The sequence below is a fragment of the Micrasema longulum genome, unplaced genomic scaffold (genome assembly GCF_059751315.1).
Source record: "Micrasema longulum isolate JH-2025_06_02 unplaced genomic scaffold, ASM5975131v1 h1tg001496l, whole genome shotgun sequence".
Classification (NCBI taxonomy): Eukaryota; Metazoa; Arthropoda; class Insecta; order Trichoptera; family Brachycentridae; genus Micrasema; species Micrasema longulum.
Window position 1 is genome coordinate 165,022 of NW_028278680.1, and position 25,130 is coordinate 190,151.

Consider the following 25,130-nt stretch of genomic DNA (forward strand, 5'->3'; position numbering starts at 1 on the left):
AAACTCACTAGATGTCAATAAAATACACCTTTTTAGACAGCTGGTAAACAACGTGAAAACGCGGGACCGGGACACAACGTATTGTTATATAATCACGTGTTTACACGGCTCCGGGATACAAAGTGTTAAATAAAAAGAATACTTGCAGGCTTATTGCCAAATGGCAATTTCAATTTTCAAAGCTTCAAAACGCACACAAGAAAAAAAAGATACAAAAATAAAACCGGAAATGAACATATGTAAATTTATCAATATCCATTATAGTATTTTATAGGAAAACAAGAAGAAAGAGAGTGGAAGATAGGATAGATAAGGATAAAAAGTAGATGTTTCTTGATGCAAGATTTAACTCTTATAATACTGTGCTAAAAAAATCCTCTGGAGACTGTGCTGTAACGTCATGTTACAGTAAGCAAAAGATGACACGTTTTTAAATACAGGTATTTAAAGAGTTCACATGAATATGCGATTTAATAATATATTTTCGATCATTAGATATATTAATATATAAAAACTAATGTTCGTTTGTATGTTCTTGGTGGACTGAATAACTACTCGGCCGATTTACGAGAATTAATTTAAATGTAGATCCCTGCCGTGGGCATATTTATGGCTCTTAAATTTTTTAATTTATTAATTTTAAAAAAGTTAGGAACGTAAATGTTTTTTTCATCGTAGGGCTGCATTCGCCGAGAATACGAATACAAAAAAATTGTAAGGATGTAATTTTTATGTGCGTAAAAAAATTGTTTTTGAATGTTTACAAACAACATTATTTTTTTAGCGATCCTAATCAGATTATTTCCGTAAATTCCTAATAATTTCTACCCATTTATTTATGTTTAGTGAATTTTATTTGTAATGCTGAAATTATATTAACTGACATCAATACAATTTCGAAAATCGCATTCCTGTATAAAGCGCACCCCTTTTGGTGAGAAGAGCATTCACATTGGAATTCAACTATAAAAAAGAACTTAGGTACCTACTTAAATTCAATATTCGAAAATGAATTATTTTACGTTCTGGAATTCAATCATGAACAAGTATCCAGGTACCTACTTACCAATGAAAAGTGACACCATCTTTTTGAAGTTTATCCGAACGGTTTTTACACGCTTTCATGACACAACCAAGCATTTCGATTTCGAATTAAATGTCAAGCTCACGTCAGAACCTGGCTGGCGGTTTAAGAACGGATAAATACGCGTAGGGCAGGACTGAGCGTTTGGGCATGAGTAAAGTGTCATAATTTTAGTGGGTGCGTCTATGTGTATTAATAGGTTGATGGTTTTATTTTTTAACATAGAACCAGTTTCTATGGTTGCATAAAAGCATTATGAAGTAAAGTTTTGTAAGTATACTTCATAATTTTTGATTTTAAGATGAAATGCGGTCCAACTTATCTTCATACAAACGTATTCCCGTATTTTCTCTTTGGATTATGGCTCAAAAGCAGTGTTTTTTAAAATATCTTTACACATTGGTGTTTTCCTTTGATTTCGTTTTTTTTTTTAATTATTTACTATGGGAACCAAAACCATCGAAAAACCCGTAAAAAAGCACAACTTTATCTGCTATCTTCGGGCGCACGGTATACCAATATAACTATTTTTGAAAAACGCGAAACGTACCGCTACATAAAGTTTTATTCTGATACTCTGTCTGAAGAAATCGGTTCAGTTTTGAGGTGCGGAAAACGGAACAACGAAACGTCGATTTTGTCTAAAAAAGGTCTGACATGCGGTTGTCTTTTTCGCACAGTATCGGGAAGGCATCTGCAAGACAGTGACAGGAAAATGATGTTCGAATACCTATTTATCAAAATTCTCTGTCCACACAATTTATGTAAACCGAAACACAAAAATAATAATATTAACTCACATATCTAATTTGGACTAATAATATCGATATCAAACTTTCAATTGTGTTCATTTAATCTATACACGAGTATGTACTCATATCTAACAATAGCAAAGCTTTGCCGGTTTCAGCTCGTAATTTATAAATACATGCTTTTGTTGGTTATATATTGATTGATCAGAAAAGTTTAAAAATATATTATAAAATTGTTCAAAACAAACAAACCATCACGCCGTTTCTCCGTAAGTGTAGGCACAGAAGATAGAACGCCAGATCACTCTATCTTTGCCAACAGATTCTTCTACATTCATACATCTTCTCGTGCATGCGCGCCGTATCATCAAGTATTTGTTAGATTTAGTTATCCCATGTCTTTCTCGGTCTTCCTCTATTTCTGCATCCACCAACATTAGCATCGTAAATATTTTAGCCATTCTTTCGCTGTCCATTCGCTCTATATGTCCAAACCAACGCAGAGCTCCTTTCTTGATTTTGTCGATAGTGCTTATCTCAGCCTCGCATAATGTACGGATCTCAACATTTGTGCATCTATCGTACATAGTTTTACCACACATTCGCCTAAGAAATCGCATTTTGACAGCATTCAGCCTACTTTCATCCCTGTTTTTCCAAGCCAAACTTCGCTCCAAGACTTTAGTATCGGGACCAGGACTCAATTGTGAACTGCTAATAAAATTGTTTACAAACTGAATACGTGTTACAGTATTACTATCAGCAAAAAACGTATTAATAATATTTTAAATAAACGTGTCGAAATGAAAAAAAATAAATATTGTAAATAACAAAGTTTTAAATATTTTTAATGTTTAAATCATTAATTTGGTGGTCAAACATGTTAACTATTTATTTAATATTAAACACTTTATATAAATATAAGGACCGGCATATTACATTAAGCCAATTCTTCCTACTTTTAATGTTAGTAAATATTAGCATATAACCACTTATCGACTTTTAATGTCTACCGGTTTTAAGACGTGCCCATCTCTTCGTCAGGACACTCAATACACTTATTTTAGTATTTATTTATTCATTTTTACATAAACTGCATAAATTGCCTTTCACATATATTCAACATAAATATGAAAAAAAAAACATGTATAAATAAATAAAATTGCATAACTATAACAAGTAGGTAAATACACATAAGCAACCAAAAATATTAACGAAATAAAAACATAAATATGAAAAAACAAAAAAAGGAAAAACATTTTTAAAAATAAAGAAACGTTTAAGAATAATATTGCGAGAGGAAAAAAGAAATCAGACTCGTTTTATAACTATCAAGTCCAGAACCAAATATATCAGCCTTGTCCTCGTACTGATTGCCATATTTGTGGAGCCTAGGGATTGGCAAGTGCGTGTGATAGTTGGTCCTAGATTTGCATGTTAGTGTAGTGAGTGTGCTAAAGAAGAGACGGGTACGTCTTGAAACAGGTAGACATAAAAATTCGGTATGCGATTTAACGTTAGTTATTTTTCTAAAGATAAAATGATTTAGAATTTTATTATGAAATTATTATGAGTAGTGGCAAACCTGGTAAGAATTATTTTGTTAGTACAAGTAATGGCATTTACGTACTATATGCCGTAGAAAATATGGATACTTAATAGTATGACCTCAATTTTTTATCACAAGTTCACGTCTATAAGCTTTTCATTAATAATAAGGGTTTACTCAGTTTATTGGACATGCGCTGTTTGATGTTTTGAATAATAAATTAGACCGGAAATTATTCGATCGTTTCATGGCGGGTACTCTGATGGAATGAGACATTTTTCTTTATTTTACATATGGAAATAGTTTAATTTTACACTCCTAATAAAACCAGCTGATGCATTCCAATAAACGTACCAACTGAATAGGTAATATAATCGAGGTGCTGTGAGCCACAGGAGCTTAACCCTTCCGTTACTGTGCCAAAAACATCCGCTCGTTACGGTGCGGTTACATGCAAAATATTGGTAGGAAATTGTTTAAATTATTTATAGTCAAATTAATAAGTGAAAATATTTTAAATCTAATTGCTAAAAACACGAGAACACCATAAGTTCATGCTCGCAGCGCGGGCGAAAGAACCGCCCCTAACAAAACTTAGAGAGCTACTAACTGTCGTCTGGCAGAAGTACTAGCAACTTTACTATTCCCGCGTGTGACGCATGAAATTGTCTTTCTGGCTCCCGAATATACCTGTATTATCAAAAGTGATACACAATAAGTGTGTGAGACAATTATACATTTGGTTACTCTTTTACGTCATACTCCGCAACATGTTACACATCGGTAAACTTCTATTGTATTTGTGATTTATCTCAGATTTTTTATGAAATGAGGTTTCTGTTCCCGTAAAATATTAATTATTTATTACAAAAATATTTTAATCGATACGTAAATGTAAAACTGAGGAATACCGAAAATCTTAACTGATAATTTATTATATTTATAGAGATATTAAAGTTGTTAGATGCAATGTGGACTATCTACACATCACCGGGAAGGGAGAGTTAAGCGACGTTTTAAATAAATTTAATCCGAATATGGAATTAGATGAAATTAAATCCTAAGTTTGATTATGTCCAAATGCTTGCAGACTGGCTGGATTTCCTCCCTAGGGAGTTGTTCATATTTAAATTTATTTCAACAGAGAGGGAAAACATTTTTGAGAAGGAAATATGGAAGTCTAGGCATTTACAGGGCTTGTGACCTGTCATTGGCTGGTTTAAGTGGCCACTTTACACACCTTCACAAAAACACCTTCACACACACCTTCTCAAAAATGTTTTCCCTCTCTGTTGAAATAAATTTAAATATGAACAACTCCCTAGGGAGAAATCCAGCCAGTCTGCAAGCATTTGGACAAAATCAAACATTGTTGAATTACTACCTGGTAAAAGAAGAAGTATAAAAATTGGAAAATTGTTTTCAGGCGTTGCCTAGTAGGTGATTTGGTTCAGCCGGACGAATCTCACCCACGTGATAAAGGTTTCAGCTCTTTTATTTCACAAAAGTCGACAGATGGAAGAGTTGAGGAAATGTGGATGTTTAAATATGGGCATAATGGTGAATGTTACACAGTGTGTAAAGTGGCCACTTAAACGCGCATCTTGAACATATACCTTTTGATATTTCACCGTTTTTGCTTGTATATGTAATTTTTAATACTATTTAAATGTTATTTGTGTTTTTTTCTTTTTATATACTTTTTTTGGCTTGTATACATAATTTCAATTTTTTCAACGTTTTTGATAAAAAAAATTAACCTGTATTGGGTGTGCGCATATTTTGTTAATTAAAAAAAATGATTTTATTTTGTACTAGTTCAGTATGTATATATACATCCATGTAATTTTTAAACTTTTTCAATTTTCTTTCCCAGATTGCATAATGTAAACATTTATTTTGAATTTATTTCCATGTCTAGTATTCTGTTTATTCTGTTATTTTCAAGTATTTTTCATACCCTTTTTAATTTTGTAGTAAATCATAATTTTAATTTTTCTGCTTTTGTTAAATAATATTATAGTTTAAAATTTAAAAACGTCTCTAAAAAAATTATTATCTGTATGTCCCTAAATGAGTTTTTTTTTAAAAAACTCCTTGGGAATATTGTATATAATTATGTATAATATGTTTTCAATATAATAAAAAAAAAAAAAAAAACAGCCAATGACAGGTCATAAGCCCTGTAAATGCCTAGACTTCCATATTTCCTTCTCAAAAATGTTTTCCCTCTCTGTTGAAATAAATTTAAATCCTAAGTTTTAAGTTATACTAATTTAAGCGCTTATTCACTAATCAATCCTTGAGCAATTCACTTCCATGTAATGTTAGTGTTTGAAAGAATCAATTAATAGTGTACTTAGTAAAAAAAGAGGTAAAAAAGCGAAATTAAATATGTATGTAGTGTTTTTTAGTTTAATAAAAACTTAACCCAATAAAAAACATTAATGACTTCGTTAATAATTAATTAATTAAAACCATTTTTAAAAAGGATTTCGTAATGATACTTTGACAAAAAAATATGCTGGTAGGTAATAAAAATAGAGTAAAAAATGTGAATCGATTATTTTATTAATGTATTTATTTAGCGGCCCCCGTGGTGCAAGGCTTATATGCTTGCCTCACGCACGGAGGGTCCCGGAATCAATTCCCGGTTAGATCACAATGATTACATTAATAGGAACATGATTATTCATTATTCGTTCTCCCTGTTTCCCGGCAGATTTTTTTATATATATTTTTTTTAAATATTAACAGTTTTACTTACATATATACTCGTATTTAAAGTAAACAAACAGATATGTTGTATAAACTCGGAACTAATAATAGATTTCCACAAAGTGTACAAAGTTAGTAAATAAAAGATAATGCATTTTATATAAATACATCTAAGTTTTAATATTTAAAAATTTTATTTTCATGTATATATTTTTGAATAATCTAAGAAAATACAGTTTAAAAAAAAGAACAGTTAAATTGTAAATTGGGCGGGATTAGGATAAGGATGCATGAAGAGAGGAGGGGAAGGAATATGTACATATTTATTATTATAATGTCTACTAAGTTAAATAATGAATTTTTAGTGTAAATATTAAATTTGACAGAGTGATGTTTCAGTTTCTTAAATTAAATTTTAATAAGTTAAATTTAATTAGTAAAATTTTGTATTATTCACTGAAAAAGTCCTACGAAAAAAATATTTTTTAACATACGATGTGTTATTTATTGAAATATAAAAGAGGTGATACCGTCTACAAATCCTTGCCGAAACATGTATTGTTATTAAGCTAAGTAATATGCGCAGTCAACTACTCCTGTCATAATTTTGTGAAGCAGTAGTTGGTTCGCACATACTCTGCGGTATTGTAGAGAAGTGATTCCATGGTAGGTGGAGGCAGCGAGAAATGATACATGAGAAAGACCAGTTTTGTATTTTAGGTACTTTATCCATTTGTTTTAAATGTTTTATATTCTTATTATATATATGGCAAACTGGGGATTTAATATCTAAAATTCGTATTCCAAATGGCTTTTAACAAACATATAATATAATTAAATTAGGGCCTTTGGATTATCAAAGTGTTTATTCATTCGAATTATGAAACCTAACATGCTCAATACTTTGGAGGTAATTTGAGTTTAGACAGTGTTGTAGAACAATCCCAAGATCTTTAATTTCGTGCTTTTTCAATAGTATATTATTGGTATTACGGTATTATCTTAGCATTTTTACATTGGCAATACTACAGCCAACTTCATCGTGAAGCTCAACTATTAGGCTTGAAATGACAGTATAATATGTTATTTCACCGAAGTATAAACACATATTTTCATGGCGTTGAACATGTCGTATTTCGTGCCAAAAAAGTGTTTGCGGGGAATTTCACTGCATTTTTTTTTTAAATCTGCAGCCGAAGAACAGAAATTTTGTGGAGACTTTCTGCGTCCATGCTCTGTCGGAACATCACTGAAAATCATCATCATGACCATGTCTGCTCAGTTTATTATAAGCTCTTCAAACCCAACGAAACTATCACGGGATATTGCTATCGACTAAAATTGATGCGTTTGAGCCTAGAACAGGGAAACATTACTTTAAAAAAAACCATTTTACAGTATTAAGGGTCAATAAAATACTGTCGAGTAAAAAATAAATAATTACTTATTAGTAGCATAAAAAATATTTTTACATTTATTATTTTGAGTTCCCGCGAAAATGGTCATTGCATTGCCCGCGCCCCTAATATGTCACAATTCATGTTCATTTTCAACTTTGTTTGAAACCGTTCAAATTTTTACAGAATATCGTCACGAATCTTGACATCACAATTATCAGTGTCAAACATGTCGCGTTTTTCTAGTGGCATATTTTTTACAATTTCTTTTTTAAAGTTATATGTGAAAACATTTTTCCACAATATTCGTATTGATTTCGAAAATATAATAAATTATTCGAAATCTACTTCATTTATTTTTATCGGTATTCGTTGTATGTAAAATTTCCCCGTTGAAGGAAAAACTACAGCAATGCGAGGAGAAACACGACAAAGTAATTTTGCAGCCTGGCAACGCTCGGCCACATGTTGCAAGGCCGGTCTAGATATAGTGTTTTCCTAAAAGTATTCAGTCATATTTGTCAACAAAATACTTTTTTAAATACAAAAGCATATGCTTTAAATGTTTAATACTACATCAAACGCCTATGACCGCTCTGCTTCGAGCGCGGGACCACTGTGCAATGTAGTGATTGCTAATGATTCGTAACCACCAACTCGATAATGATAATGTATGTATTTGGAAAAAAATATTAATCGATACTATCGTGACGATAGAGCCGTATTTTATCGTATATAGGCACGTAAAATGACGCCTTCGTGTCAATATCTGTATCAAAAGCCTTCTGATATGTAATGGTATCTATTATATCGATATAAAGTTATACTGTGTAGTATTAAGCGGCTTCAGCGCCCCTTTTTAATATTTCTGGCAATCGGACGAGCACCAGTGCCTCTATTGCTTACAATATCAGAGGTAAGTAAACAGACGCATCGATCGCCTGGTAAAAAATACAAAACACCAACAAACAAACAATCGCCACGCTGTTTCCCCGTAGAGTTAAGCGGAGAGAACAAAACGCCTACACATCTCGGTTTCTCTACATTTATGCATCTATACACGCGCGCCGATTATTCCGACTTTTGACATGTACATCTTTTTTTGTTTGTTTCTGTTGGGTTTGGTCATGTCATGCCTTTCTCGTCTTTTCTCGTTTTCTGCATCCATCAACGTTCGCATCGTATTTTTTTAGCTATTTTTTTACCGTCTTTTGCTCTGCATGTCCCAAACCAACGCATAACGCCTTTCTTGATTTTATCGATAATGCTTGTCTCAGCCTTATATGACGCACGGATCTCGACATCTGTGCACCTATTGTTCATAGTTGTATCACACATTTGCATAAGAGATCGCAATTCGACAGCACTAATCCTTCTTTCATCCCTTTTTACCCAATTCCATACTTCGCTTCCATACATAGCGGTGTTATACTCTGATATTAATAATTGCAACAATAATCATTTGCACTTAATATATACTGTTTGATGAGATAAAGTTGTATTACTTGGACCAAAAAACTTAACAGGAATTTTGTTAGAATATTATCGATTTAAAAATCGTGGAGGTAATTTTCCCAATATTTCAAAAAAAAGGTTCATTTCCTGACTTAAAATCTTTCTGTGGACATGCGTAATAAATAATACGCGTTTTGCGCAAAATACTGTGTAGGTGCGCGCAGATTCTGTTGCCTCATTCTGAACTTATTCGTTTCGTAAATTTATTAAAGGGGACTAGAGCACGAGAGCGAAATACGATTTTGATTGCGTTAGAGTGAGATGAATAGATGACGAACGAACGAACTTACGTAACAAAATTGTGATAAAATAAGCCTCCTGAATAAAAAAAATAATGAAATTTGAATGAAAATTTGAATGGATTCTTATTTGATTCTGCCGCGCACCTCTTGAAAATGAAATGGTGGTCAACCTTCCTATATTTTTATGGGCGCGCAGAATCTGTGATCAAAATTAGAACCTGTTTAATAATTTTGCGTTTGCGTTCAAGATTATTTTCACCACAAAATATTTTCAATACGTTTTACACAGCTTTAGGCACAAATGCTACGAATTGTGATGTTATAAACCGCAAAATACATTTAAGTAATTAAGATAAAAATGTGCTGTGTTTTTTATAATTCAAACAATATAATAAATAATATCAATACATTCAAATACATTGTATTTTTATCAATTTATTGATCAAAATTCAAATACCGTTCAATCAAGATATATTTGTTTTAAAATTTCGGAAAAACCTTTAATGTATATTTTCTTTATTATTTCAAATGATTGCGTAATGCAGAGAGAAAAAACTTTGAATTATATTTTAGTTACGAACCGTTTATTTGTTTTCTAAATATAAAGGATCTTTTATTTTCTATTACATACTCTTGTTTTTGTATTTGTTTTAACAGTTCGGTATATTATCTTCATTAGTTTTTTATGCATTTATTTTATATTGAAAAAAAAATACAAAGTTCAGCGCTACTTCAGTCTTTCAGTAAATTGCTTGTAAATTTTAAATACACGCACTTGAGACATTGAGGGGACCCTGAGGGGTGTGGACGACGTGTTGGCCTCTGTCCATACATGAGTTTATATTCCTAGGGAATATTTTTGCTAACTTTCCTCTATATATGACAGAGTCCCCCAGGACTCTATGACAGCTGCGGGTAGATGGTTAGGATCCCCTTAATGTTTATTTTATAGATTATAATATAAACAAATTCATTAAGATAATCTGTTAGCAGAAAATGATCCCATACACAAAACTGGGTGATGTTAATTTATTAATCCTGCCCATCAACGGATTATTACGTTATAAATATGCGGTCAAAATATACAATATATTATTTCTATTCACTCATATCAAACACACTCGCCCTGTCCATAAACCTACCCTCGCACCCATATACACTTACACACATATTCACATATCTACCAAAACCACACTCCACTTTTTTACACAAGCATCCTCACACAAAAAAACTCGCACAAATGCACTTCTATGAATTAATATCTAACTGAACTGGATTTTTATAATAGTATTTATTTGGAAAACTGATTTGGCTTTATTTTATGTTTTTTTTTATGATGTTGTTTATATATTTTTTTTTATTGAACTTTTTGTACATAATGTTATTTGTACATTGACGGGCTTATTGCCAAATGGCAATTTCTTCTAACCAACCAATGAAATAAAAGTTTTATTTTTATAATTCAAGTTACAGAACATATTCAATAGATAAAAAATATTAAAAAGCTAAAGATATATAAAAATAGAAATTAACGTATTGGTTTATAAATTACCTTAAATCAAAACTATTACTCAATGGGAAAAAGGAAAAAAGAGGAAAGAAGAAAAGGGAAAAAATGAGAGATTAAGGAAGAGAAAGGAGATGTTTCTTCAGACGTGATTTAAACAGAGATAATGTAGTAACATCTTTGATAGTGGATGGGAGATGATTCCACAGTTGAGCCGCATGGACACTATATGAGTTAGAGAAGAAAGAGGAGTTGTGGATAGGTATTAAGAGAGTGCCTTGAGAATCAGAACGAAGAGGTAAACCATGAACTGATAAGCGTTGAAATTTTTCACACGGGTATATAGGAGCGTTAGGACTATGAAGTACATTGAACAGAAGAGGGAGTGATAGTCTCTCCGCTGTCTAATTTTGAGCCATTTCCGTTGCCTACGATAATCAGAAATGTGGTCATATTTCCTAAGATTGTTATGCTGTTGTTTTTCTGAATAAATAAATAAATACAGTATTGTCAAATACCAAAATATTGCAGCCAAAATCCAAGATGGCAACTTAGCTTTTTTATTAGAATAAACGTGTAAAATGGTTTTAAAGTTTCTCCACCTCTGTTACGTCCTATAACTTGGAGTTGTAGGTGAAAGAAAATGTACGATACATATTATATCCTTACTTACTGCGAGAGAACTGTCATATTTTCAGTAGTAGTAGAATTCGACGGGCGGAAAGTTCAGTGTTCGGTTTGCCTTAGTTCAGTTCAGTTCGCTTTTAGCGTCGCGCGGCGCCTGACGTCTGTAGGACAAAGACTAAACACAAATAATTTTCTCGATTCCGATAGTCCCGCACGAAAAATTGTTCTGAAAATAGGTGCAAAACCTCTCCCGCTGATAGCAGAAAAAATAACTCAAGCATTTTAAAGTGTCTCGATACAATATACCTAATGGAAAAGTGTTTTTTTTTCGACTTCCAAATGAGTTAGAAAATTGTGTTCTGTTATGAAAATTTAATGAGAATCAATGTCGTGATCGCTTTTTGTCATTTTTTCCATTAATTGCTTATACACAATGTAACAATATTTTCTGGTTTATCTTTTGGATAAATTGTGAAGTGGTTTTCTTTCCGCACTGGAATAATTTAACTAGTCATATATTTTAAAAGATACATAACCGCGAATGTTTTGGTTCATAATTTAAGTGATTACAACATTAATTGAAATACTTGACATGTGCTGTTGTAACAAGTTTACGGGATTTTTCAAAAAACTTTGTGGAGGTGAGTCAAATTAATTAATTAAATTGTTATTTATACAAAAAATACACATAACACAAATAGTAATAATTTTCATATCCACGTGCTAGATAAATCCGTGTTGAGTCTGAACGGAACTATATACACAATCATTCAAGCAATATACACAGATGTATGTAATAATTTACTGATATATACATATATAATACAACAAATCAACATATAATTAAAAATAATAATACATGTGGGCAATTTAACAACACAATTCAGTAATTTTCAGATCTATGTAAAACTGAATCATTTAATAATTATTTGATTCCAAAATTTTATTTAATTCTAATACAATTCATGATGTAATACTTTTCTTTTAAAATCATCATTTAATGATTATATTCGTAAATATATTAAATCAGTATACTTTTTTAAGAATTTAAGATAAGTGCGTGTGTTATTTTATTGTTGCAGCAGAGGAATTTGTGATTATTGTACATATTTTTGACAGAAGTTTAAAAAACTTAAAATATTGTTCTGAGAAAATGTGCGTGTGGATTATTTGAAGTGTATTAAGATAATGAAGTTTAATTTTACTATTCCATTTATAGACAAGGTATAGTGATTATAATTAACATCGATATAATTTACCACGTACATAATATAGTTCTATGTAAATTTAAATTCAATATATTCAAACACGTGAAAAAAATAAAAAGCAGTTTTGAGTTTCGCCTTGGTTATCTTCAGATTACCGTTGCATTAAATTGATGTATTGTTTTCATATACAAGGAAATTTCTATTCATTAAACACAACTTTATCGATATTAAAGTTGAAATTCAAATCTCGATCAAAAATAATCTTACGAGGTGCAGAAGCCAAAAACTAATTAATTAATTATTACGAAATCTTTATAATTAAAAGTTTAACAAGAGTATCTTTCTACCCACGACAAATGAAATTATAACGATCTTGGCCTTGATAATAAGCAGACGCTAGCAGAATTATCGACTTACTGAGATCAATTTTTCCACCGCAAAATTGAAATATTTTTACTAAATATCAAGTTATTTTCATGGAATACTTGATACAAACTTTTTTTAATATACTGAATCAAGAATATGTTGAAATGGCGATAAGGAAGCCACATTTTCCCCCCGAAAATTCAACAATTGCAATAAAATTTAAGAGTATTTTGCATAATTTATAAGTTCTTAAGTTCGCTATCCTGAAAATTTAAGTAGTTTTTGTTTATAAATATCGATACATTATATGTATTATAATCTGTTTTTTTTTTCAATTGGATAATCAGAATAATTAAGTTATTCCAACGAGCTAAAATATTATCATTGCAACATGCTTGAGCCTTAAGCTAGGGTTTCCTAGGACAGCGGTGTCCGTATTTTAACGGCCGTAGTGAACGGTGATGCAGTGGACAGCCGTCGTAACGGTGACTAGAGTGTGGTTTCCTAGGAAAACGGTATTATCAACACCATTTAACACCGTTTCCCTAGGAAACCACTCTCTAGTCGACGTTACGACGGCTGTCCACTGCATCACCGTTCACTACGGCCGTTAAAATACGGGCACCGCTCTCCTAGGAAACCCTAGCTTTAGTTATTGTAACGTTATCAACATATTAGTTATTACAACGTGCAAAATAGTATATTTATTGCTCTTTAGTACGATTCTGCAATTGGTCTTCATTTTATAAATCTAAAAGTAAAAAATAGAAAAAGTTCAACATAAATTAAGAGTTATCAACTAAAAACTATCGATTCCCCTTGAACAAATTAATTATTTAAATTTATTTTAACAGAGAGGGAAAACGTTTTTGAGAAGGCAATATGGAAGTCTAGGCATTTACAGGGCTTATGATCTGTCATTGGCTGGTTTAAGTGGCCACCTTATACACTGTGTAACATTCACTATTCTGCCCAAAGTCAACAGATGGAAGAGGTAAGGAAATGTGGATGTTCAAACATGAGCAGAATGGTGAATGTTACACAGTGTGTAAAGTGGCCACTTAAACCAGCCAATGACAGGTCATAAGCCCTGTAAATGCCTAGACTTCCATATTCCCTTCTCAAAAACGTTTTCCCTCTCTGTTGAAATAAATTTTAATGTGAACAACTCCCTAGGGAGGAAATCCAGCCAGTCTGCAAGCATTTGGACATACTCAAACATTGTTAAATTATTTATTATTCATTCAAATGTAAACATATTTTTTCTTAAATTATCTTATAGGAGGACACTCGGCGATTTGATAATTTAAAGTTTTAAATGGCTTGTTGGGTGTTCATGATTTACGAAACTGTTCCTTAAACTCAAACGGGACAAACACAGGCAGCGCTATTTTACATTAAACGTTTATTTATTTATTTACTTATATACAGTTTACTACATATAGGGACATGGGACTAAAAGTCCAGTGTTGAGTTGGGACGAGCACCTAGTTAACACAGACACATGAGTAAATCATCTCAAATATTTATTATTATTATTTACATTCTAGTACTAATTATTATATTCACTCATCTATTTAGAGACTAGATAAACTTGGCAATAAATTAAGCTCTTTTGACATATTGATTTGTTTAATACAAAAAACTTCATGATTTATTGTGTAATTTAACCATTTTGTGATCGGGTCACGTTATTGTTTTATTTAAACCTATATTTTTCTTCCATTTGTATTGATTTAATTTGTGTAATATATGTATTTTAATAAACTGCGAAGTGGTATATGTACCACTTCGCAGTTTAGTAAAAGTACACCGCGGGCGTTTAAAATAAATAAACAAAATAGTAGTGATATAAATACATTTTTTGATTTTGTATATTTTGTATATTTAACGAAAAATAGCAAGCACATAGCTAATATTTATTCTATTCTGACCTTATCTTAAAACAAGTACAGGCTCTTCGTATGAACAGCTAAGAGTTGATATAATGTATCCATACCGGTTTGATATCAATTAATTATTGATTGACCCTCAATTTTATACCACATACGAGCATGTATAAAAGTATAGATGTTATATATGTATACATCGCATGATATATGTTTCTACGAATCATAAATCTTATCATGCATTTCGACATTTGTGCACATATCGTTCATAGTTTTACCACATATTGTGAGAAATCGCATTTTGACAGCACCTACTATCCTCGTTTTTTTTATTCTATATTTCGCTCCCATCCATAATGTTTGACACCAGGACTCCATCTTGAACTGCTAATATATGTTTTTAAATATATAATTAAAGCTTAATATTTTCACGGTACAAAGGTAGATATTTTTATGTCGTAAGGTTGCACATATTTTTTTCCTGTAATGCAAATCACACATCTTTCAATGTAAACACGACAACCGGTTTCTAACCATAAGTGTTGAAATTATAGTATATCAATACGAAATGAGTATTTTCTGAGAATAAAACTTACTTATTCATTACATAATAAATATTTATCAAGGGTTCATTCCGTAGAAAATGACCGTCAGTAACCATTTTCCGCGTAATAAAGGCAAACCAGATTTTCGCATACATAACATATTGTAAGAACATTTTATTAACAGTTATTAATAAATATAATAGTACAAGCATAACTTATTTATAAAATAATATTTGTTATGCTCAATTAATAATAATTGCCGTGATAAAAACTCGACCAAATAGAGACTTTAACAACAGAATAAAAATATATCGTCGTGACCGTAAAACAACGACAAACATACGAAAAATGTGACATTGTTTTTTTATATTTGATCTTAAAAAGGTTTTATAAATGCTTTATATTTCAGATGTAAAAAAATATAACATGTAGAACTAAACAAGTATCAAAGGATATACTTTTGTACTTATCGAGTTGCAAAAAAAAGTTTTAAACCGCTCTTATGTAAAGTTGAAGAAAATTAGATGATTCGTTGTTTTGCGATCATGACGATACTCAGCAATATAATTTACTCATTTTTTTCAAAGTACCTGTTTACTTAGGAGTAAAGTATTTCAATAACCTTCTACTAGAACTTCAAAAATTCAAGGCATAAATAAATAAAAAAGAAAACATCATAAGAACTGAATAAATATAATATTTTTTCTTCAAATATTATGAGGAATTTCAGCCCTACGGGAAATTGCTAACATAAATGTTTTCTTACGAGCGGTAAAAATTAGAGCATCAAATAATAAACGACCTACTTTGAACGACGTCATCAGTTCATATGAATCAACCAATGGTAAGAGAGTTGTAAAAAAATTCCGGTTTACTTACCTTTAACAAACCAGTAAGCAGAACTGACCAAGAAGAAGTGGAAGAGACGTTACACGCGGAGTAATAATTTTAGAAGTACAAAACTTTAAAAAATCATTGCACTGATAATACGAAACAAAAAAAAAATATTGTTTAGTTTAATAGTCTCTTAACAAATAAAAAAATATTAAAAAACCACTGAACTTCCTCATTGATAAAAATTCTAAATATGAATAAAACATGTTATTATAATTCTAATTTCATCATGTCCTATTTATTTATTCCCCCTTCCACATCCAGCGATGCACAGAGCACTGAGTTAGGCAATGTTTGAGTATGTCCAAATGCTTGCAGACTGGCTGGATTTCCTCCCTAGGGAGATATTCATATTTAAATATTATCATATTTAAATTGTTTTCCGGCGTTGCCTAGAAGGTGATTTGATTCAGCCGGATGAACCTCACTCACGTGATAAAGGTTTCAGCTCTTTTACTTCACAAAAGTCAACAGATGGGAGAGTTGAGGAGATGTAGATGTTCAAACATGGGCAGAATGGTGAATGTTACGCAGTGTGTAAAGTGGCCACTTAAACCAGCCAATGACAAGTCATAAGCCCTGTACATGCCTAGACTTCCATATTCTCTTCTCAAAAATGTTTTCCCTCTCTGTTGAAATAAATTTTAACACCGAATTAGGTTTACCAATAATTATCACAGCGCGCATACAAGTTCTGTGCAAAAATCAGAAAGAAGTCAGCCGTGACATTTTTAAGACGATGTAATGCATTAAGAATCTGCTTGGATATGATACGTTAGAAGATATTATGAAGATTATTTACATGCTAATCATCTTTCACTGTGTACAATAGTAAAAATAATTTACAATAAATAGCTTAAGATATTAAACTGCACGTATTTACTAGGGGCTGTCGGTGTGGAAAACAGAGCGATTTGTATTGTGTTATTTGCTTTATATAGTTTTGACAGCAACCTCTGTTGGCCGCACAAATCCATCCTTTTTGTGATTCGAGATTTCAGTCATTTTTTAAATTCAGATTCTGCACGCGAATGCGCATAACGCCCATCTATCTCGTACTACTTATTGCGCATGCCCACAGACAGAATTTGAGTGAGAAAATCAATTTCTGGATCCGCTTACGTTAAATCGGCGGCCACAGTGAGTCAAGTCTTTCGTTTATTGTTCAGGAATATCTCTCAATTGACATAGACGAGTGACGTAAGAAGATACTATTCCATTATTGAGTGCGGACAATATCAATAAAATCTTATGTATTGAATAAATTACATTTCTATTAGAATCAATTGCAACGTCACACGGTGTGAAGTCTACTTAGTAACCAACAACTGCATCCAAATTTATTTAGTGCTAAGACCGCGTGGCCGAAGTGAAAAGATTTCGTGTCGTAAAATAAAGAGGGAAAATGGTAGTCAAGGCATATATAGGCCTTATGATATGGCTTCTATTCCCTAGTTCGCCCGCACCTAGAGTACTCTTCTGTTATCTGGTCTCCACATCAAGAATATTGAATCAGTTCAACATCGATTTTTGAGAAAGATAGCCTGGAGGTGGGCTTATCCAGAGACCAATATTCGTATAATGAGTTAGAAACTAGCCTAAATATATCTACTCTTTAAGACTGTCGAAATAAATCCGACCTTCTAGTCCCATTTAAAATTCTCAACTCACTCTTTGATGCGCCTGAACTACTGAGCTTAATAAAATTAAATATCCCAACTAGAAAACTCAGACAAAACTTACTCTTTCATACCGATAACCATATAACTAACTATGGTTTTCATTTCCCTATGCCCAGAATTCATAGGTCTGCCAACAAACATACCAGTCTTGATTTCTTTGGTAACAAGTTGTCTTCTTTCAAACGATCACTGAATCAAATTCAATTATAAACACCTTTCTCCCGCATCCACTCCCACAAAGTCTACTATATAACATTGTGCCTTTCTACTTTTTTTTATAATAATTTTATATGTATAAATATGTCCTTTAAAATGCCCATTGAGTGTATATATGAATAAATAAATAAATAAAATCATCGGTTGATTCGTATGCACCAGTGACGTCGTTCAAAGTAGTTCGTTCGATCGACGAACATTTTGACATACTCAAAACATTGTTCAATTGTAGGTGTATAAATTCTGTGTTTTATATTTTGTTTACATTGAATGAAATATGAACTCGATTAAATAATGGTTAAATGATAACCTTTTCACACTTAATATCGATAAAACCGAATACCGTACTGTTTGTATAAATAGGAGTACACTACCAAGCACCAAGCAACTCTGATAATGTATACCAACTTCTGCAACGGTAGATTCCATAAAATACCTTGGCGTTATCGTTGATACGAATCTGAGATGGGAGGCTCAGGTCCAGTCGCTGACTTCTAGGTTGAGAAAGCTGTTTCATCTACTCTGCTCTCTTAGAGGCATTCTATTTATTTAAGACTTCAAGTACCGAGAATTAGTTCTTTTGCAGACTTATTGCTAAATGCAATATCTTCCAGCCAACCAAAAAACTGACTGGTCAAAATAAGAGTTGGTCAAAAGTTTGTACTAAAAAACCATAAATATATATCAAAAGATACATGCAAAAAACCGAATTAATTAAAAATAACAGAAGTTTTTTAATTGGGAGATATGGCTTGCTCATATTAACTTTTTTTTTGAGTCCGTTGTGTTATACACATTAAATGATGAGGGATGTGGAATTAGATATGAGTTTTGAAGGAGGAAGAAAAAGAAACCGTGGAAATAAAAAGGGATGAACATATATATTTTTAAAAAAAAACAGTAAAATTCAAGGAGTTCAGTATTCTGAGGATATATAACAATGTTTCTGGCGTTTCTTGAAGGTGGCTAGAGAAGGTGCATTCTTTATATGAAGAGGTAGCTCATTTCAAAGTTTAGCAGCTTAGACGGAAAAGGAATAGCTGAAAAATGATGTGCCATGTCGAGGAAAGGAAGCTGTTCTCTCCTAGTGTTCTAGATATTGACTTTCTCATAAGTGTGTACTTTGCTCTGTTTAAATCCACTACAACCTATATAATAATTGGCTGAAGGGGGGGGGGGGGTTGTGCGGTATCCATCTTAAAGCCTCTCATAATTTCATAGAAATTATTACTAAGAATTGGATTCCGGCGCCCTTCAACATATCCGTCAGTTGTCCCAATGCAAAAAGGTGCTGAATGTGAGACAGCTCCACCTAAAAGAGGCACTGATACACTTCTGTTTGATCAATAACGTTAGATCTCAGCAAAATATTTAAACGAGGTTTTACCAGACCACGATTTATGCTATACCAAAACCCTCGACACACCTCTCCTTTATCGCACCGAGTGTTCAATGTTTTGGAAGAGCGTATCTTAAGGTCAAACATTATTTTCAAAAAAGGTATTGAGGAGTGGATTTTCTTTAACGGTGGGTATTTGAGTGGAAATGTTCTTGATGATTTTTCAGATTTTTTTTCTAACATCTGTAACAAATAAAAATATCTACCTATGTAATTAAAAATTAAACAAATCAACAGTTATGAAGAAAAAAAACTTTGGTTTTAATGGAAAATTTGAGAGTTGAGATTTACGACAAAATAACAGTTGTTGAAAAAAAGGGTTTAAAAAGAAAGTTTTTACGTTTTAAAATAACAAATCAAAGAAATCAATATGATATATATCTGATTAGTAATAATAGTATTTTAATTAATAAGTTTATATGTGCAAGCACTATCTACCTAATAAAAAAAAGAAAATAAATCATGTGTATTTAAATTTTTTTTTTGATAAGTCTGTTTTTCAGTTGGGTAGAATTTATTTATATTAGCAATAAGTCACCAAAATTTTATATATTTTCTGTACGGTAAGTCTTAAATAAAAAATAAATAAAATAATGAAAGGGAAGGAAAAAAAACAATCCAAAATAATGTTATGAACGTAGATATTGAAAAAATATATACCAACTCGAAAATAAATTTATTTTTGAAAAAAAAAAAGCCATTTAGGTAATTAAAATCAGAAAACAAGTAACACAAATACAAGTTTTCTCGCAAAGGTCACGAAAGTTCTTTAAGCACGTTCACCCACGTTCATTTGTATGATATCTCAGATTTTTAACCTTATCAAAACAGTAGAAATACTATCTTTTTGAAGTGTTTAAACATCAATGAAACGCGTCCTTGACCGACGCGCGAAGCGACGCGTGTGAATCTTGCAAAATCGGTCATGAACGAGGATTGCATTCACTTCAATATTAGCCGTGTGCAATTACAAGGATGAAGGCTTTGCTTCAGTTTTTATTTATTGTGTATATTTTAATACGCCAAATGTTTTTTTTAATTTGTGAAGGGTACATGGCGAAAACGGGTTAAATAATGATATAATGATAAAAAGACAAATAAAACCCGTGTTTGTGGGACTCTGGGTTCATATATTTAATAAAATAGGTTTTAAATTTACGAAATATGTTTTTTTAAAATTATAATCACAGAAAAGGACAAACAAAAATGTATATTAAATATAAGAACTGACAAAAATGAGCTCGTTGCTGCAATAATTGCATTTTGGCGGTTTCCTTGCCAGCCGTTTAAGTTAAATTTTATTAGTTTTTTTTATTTTTTATTATTTTTGTATTACTTTTGTATTATTTTTTATTTTAATTTTTATTATTTTATTTCATTTGGAAGTTCAACAGGGATACATAAAATACATACAATTTATAAATAAGCATTGGTATCATTTTTCATATATATCCTTAATTATAAACTCCACCATCTTTCATGAATTACACAAAATAAGTGTGTAGAATTAAATAAATTTGAGTAAAAATAAAGATCGAGTTAAAGATAAAACTTATTGTTCTTAAAGAAAAGAAAAGAGAAAATAAGAAGATTTAAGAAGTAATAAAAGAAACTAAAATTAATTTACATACAAAAAAATAAAGATTTGACGTTTGATTTCAGAAAAACAGTAATTTTTGTTCATAATCATTTACTCTATTATGATAAAATGTCAAAACAATCATTTTTTTCTATTTTGTTATAGAGTCTTGCAAGATGGTTAAAATATGCCATAATGTTTGTAAATATTGGTCATGTATTAAAATAACAAATTTTATAATCATAAATTAAAATCATTGGTTATTTTTAATGTGCTCATTTTCATATAAAAACCTGATTTTAATTTGAAGTGGAATTTTTCTACTGCCTTTTGGACACTACCTAAATTTCACTCCATGAAAAACCAGACCTTCTCAAACTCTGTGGTAATTTCCAATTGAAATTAACAGTAGATTCTAAATCCGATATAGATGGTTGTATGTTGTGTGATAAACTCATAAGTCTGAAATCATTTTTGCCTGATCAGAATGTGGTTAATCCTGTCATTGTTTTGAATTTTATCAATGATCGTAACTTACAATAACTGTACCTAAATTTATGGAAAGCGTTGCGAATATTGATCACTATACCTACCTGTAAGGATTACTAGTAAGGGAAAGGAGTTTTTTTAAGCTTAAACTGATAAAAACTTATCTACGATCGAAAATATCTCAATCTAGATTCACAAACCTGGCATCTTTGTCAATCGAAAATGAAATTGTGGAAAACATAAACTTAAGTACGTATAAAAGAGTTCATTGAAATAAAGGCTAGAAAAGTAAAATTTCATTAGTATATTTTTAATAAATGGTTATTTCATTATAAACCTTGCCTGTTTTCGTATGGGTCTGAAGAAGTGGAAGATAGGGGGCGACGTAGAAATCCCGCCCAGGGCGTTGGTAGTGCTAAAACCGGCCCTGTGTCTATGTTACTTAAAACTATTTATTTGAGAATGAGAATCATTACTTTATTTATGATAAAAAACAAGGTTTTTAAACTTTACATATTACATTATATTACATATTTTATTTGTACGAAATAATTCCAATCAGCAAAAATGCTGGTATTAGGGGATATTATATATGTATAACACAATAGTTTAAATAAAAATTTGATAAAATAACATCACATATCACTCGTCACACGGGCTGTAAGAACCCTTTTATTTAGGTGTTTTTTTAAGTACGTACATGTTTTGTATATTTTTTAGATCATTAGAAAGTGTATTGTAAAAATTCTGCTGAGATGCTCTTGTATTTATTTTATGTATGTTGTAGTTAAAATTAAATTTAATATTTGTATTTATTTTATTCTTTTTCATCTTAAATATCATTTATATTTTTTCTGTGTAGATCAATTTCTCTAGATCGAGCATTTTTGTTATTCTATATAAATCTGTGGTTCCAGAAAATTGATTAAAATTAAATGTTACTTTAGGTGCTTTATTCATTGTTCTTTGTATTGATTCTTGCATCTGTTTACTACATTGTGACCATATTATTAATTAATACTTTAATGTAAATATATTAATTTAAGTGCCAAGTTTTTAATATGTTAGGCAAAGAATTACGTATAGAATAACCCATACACGATATGATTATACTTAATGTATTTCGCTTATTTATATTATTTAATTTACTTTTTGTACAATAATGAGTATATCGGTCGTTTATTTTATAGGCAGTTTCGTCATGTTGTAGTATTCTGCTTGTGTTGTGTTCCTGGCCTTGTGGCTGTTGTGTGAACCATGTATGCAATATTAGTTTAAATTCGTTACATTTGTTTTGTGTAGCCTTGTAGAAGACGTATAGACATATATTCAGCATACTTTATTTTATGTTACGTTACCTAGATATCAACGTGAATTAATTCCATTTTCATATTAAATACGGCCAGTGCAGTCCGTCCGTAGAACGCATGGCACCATTACTTCCCTTAAATTTATCCAAATAATATTCAATAAATTAATTATCAGCCATAGTACTAAACATTTAGATTACTATAAATAAATAATTGATTGATGAATGAATGATGAATGATTTTATCGCGTTAACAATCGCGATAAAATGCGGAGGAGTTTTACAAATACCTTACAAATATCTAAATATATACATTTATTCATTTTTTTTTAAAAATAACATGTACATACCAAACTTAAATATAAGGCGTTCATATTATAACAAGAAAAAAAAAACATTAAAAAGGCTTTTGTCAAAGTAGTAGGAAAACCCTACTCCGGAAACCGCTTCGGATACATGGAGCAGATCGACATCCAGAGCGATGTTGTTTAGCATAGCTGTAGCCCTTCCAAAAGGCATAACCATCGGCAGTTTGGTCCTGTATATCGCAATATAAAACAATCTATGCTGACGCTGTCTTAGGTAATCATCAAAAACATTCAAACAAATGCTTTTTATAATCTCAGGATTATCGACCATACCGCGCAATAATCGATAAAAATGTGTAATCAAATACACATTCCATTTAGTCTTTCAACTGTTGTAGCCGAGCATACCCTGGAGAAACTCGGTCGGGTAAAGCCAAGGATAATACCCGCACTCTCTCATGTAGAGATATCTCAGAAACTTCTTTTGGATTTTTTCTATCTTAAGAAAATATTTCAGTTCATGTGACCCCTTAATCATCGAGCCACTCTCGAGTCTACTTTGCGCCAAGCAGTTGTAAAGAGTTCTCGGTACGCAAGTATTTTCGAAAACCCTGGCAGTACGCAGAACGAATCCTAACATCACGCTCCGCGCGTATCCATTCGTCAGGTTTACCAAGAATCAAATACAAGCGAAGAACTAAATATTAATTTCCTCAACTCTTCCATCTGTTGACTTTTGTAAAGTAAAAGGGCTGAAACCCTACACAGTGTGTAAAGTGGCCACCTAAACCAGCTAATGACAGGTCATAACCCCTGTAAATGCCTTATTCCCTTCTCAAAAATCAGGGTTATACGAAAACTTACATCTTACCATGGTTGAACGCAAATATCAATCTGTTTACCAAGGTTCAATGTACCAAGTATCATGAGTTTTTCCAAGGTTAAACTTAAATATCATTCATACGTTTTACAATAGTTTTGCAATAATAACGCAATGTTTGTGTTTTACTGAACAAAGATCATAATACAAAAACGCACAATGCAGTTTACCCATATCATCATTATTGCACTTTCCGCACCCAGTGGTGCATAGGGCACGTGAATAAAGAAAACTGAATATAAAATCTAGGCCTTTGGAAAAAATTGACAAATTCTAAATATTGTTTGATATAATTCATATGAGTTTACGTTCATTTCTAAGAAATCTCCATAACTTATTTATTAGTTAGATTACCTACACGTTCCTTGAGTACTTTTCTCGAGTCACTAACACGTTTGACGCTCATTTGTTGAAGTAATTATATTACCTTGCTTATCTATATATTTTTATATATACGCATGTATGTAATTAAGATTAAAGTTTTCTTATTAATATTCACGAAGGTAATAGGCGTAGGATGTAAACCTTTGATGTTCTCAAGGCTATATTTACGGATATATCCGTTAGAATATAATATAATAATTGACTCGATAATTATTAGATTACATGTTTTCTAATAATTGCATATAAAAATGCGTACTTTTAAAATGAATAACATAATTAAACTCAAATATGATTCGCTTTATTTAATTTGTTTTAAACTTATAATGGCATTTGACGGCAGCTCAAATGATCTAAATTTCTGTTTGATAAAATTTTACATAAAGGCTGTACCTTTTAAGACACTGAATGAGACAAAAACATTCATACAGGGAAATAAAGTGATAATTTAATATTAATGAAAACCATTTTAGATGATGTAAAACAGTATGCGCTGTATACATTTATTTATTCATACAAATATTCTTTAAACAAAGTTTCCCTAACTCCATGAGGCCAAGAGCCCTGAGTTGAGTTAAGATACGACATAATGGA

At 31.3% G+C, this 25,130-nt stretch overlaps 1 protein-coding gene across 6 annotated transcripts in view; it reads left to right on the top strand.

The window, feature by feature from the left end:
• The window catches only part of LOC148275169 (uncharacterized), a 166,059-nt gene that overhangs the window by 29,206 nt on the left and 111,723 nt on the right, over window positions 1–25,130 (top strand). Inside the window, exon 1 of one of the 6 annotated variants that reach the window (XM_088236074.1) lies at window positions 11,493–12,032. The exons of the other annotated variants lie outside the window; for them this stretch is intronic. Within the exon in view, the coding sequence (XP_088092200.1) occupies window positions 11,984–12,032 (49 nt within the window). The 5' untranslated portion in view covers window positions 11,493–11,983. Of the gene's footprint in view, window positions 1–11,492; window positions 12,033–25,130 lie in introns of those variants that run through there. 6 annotated transcript variants of the gene reach the window in all.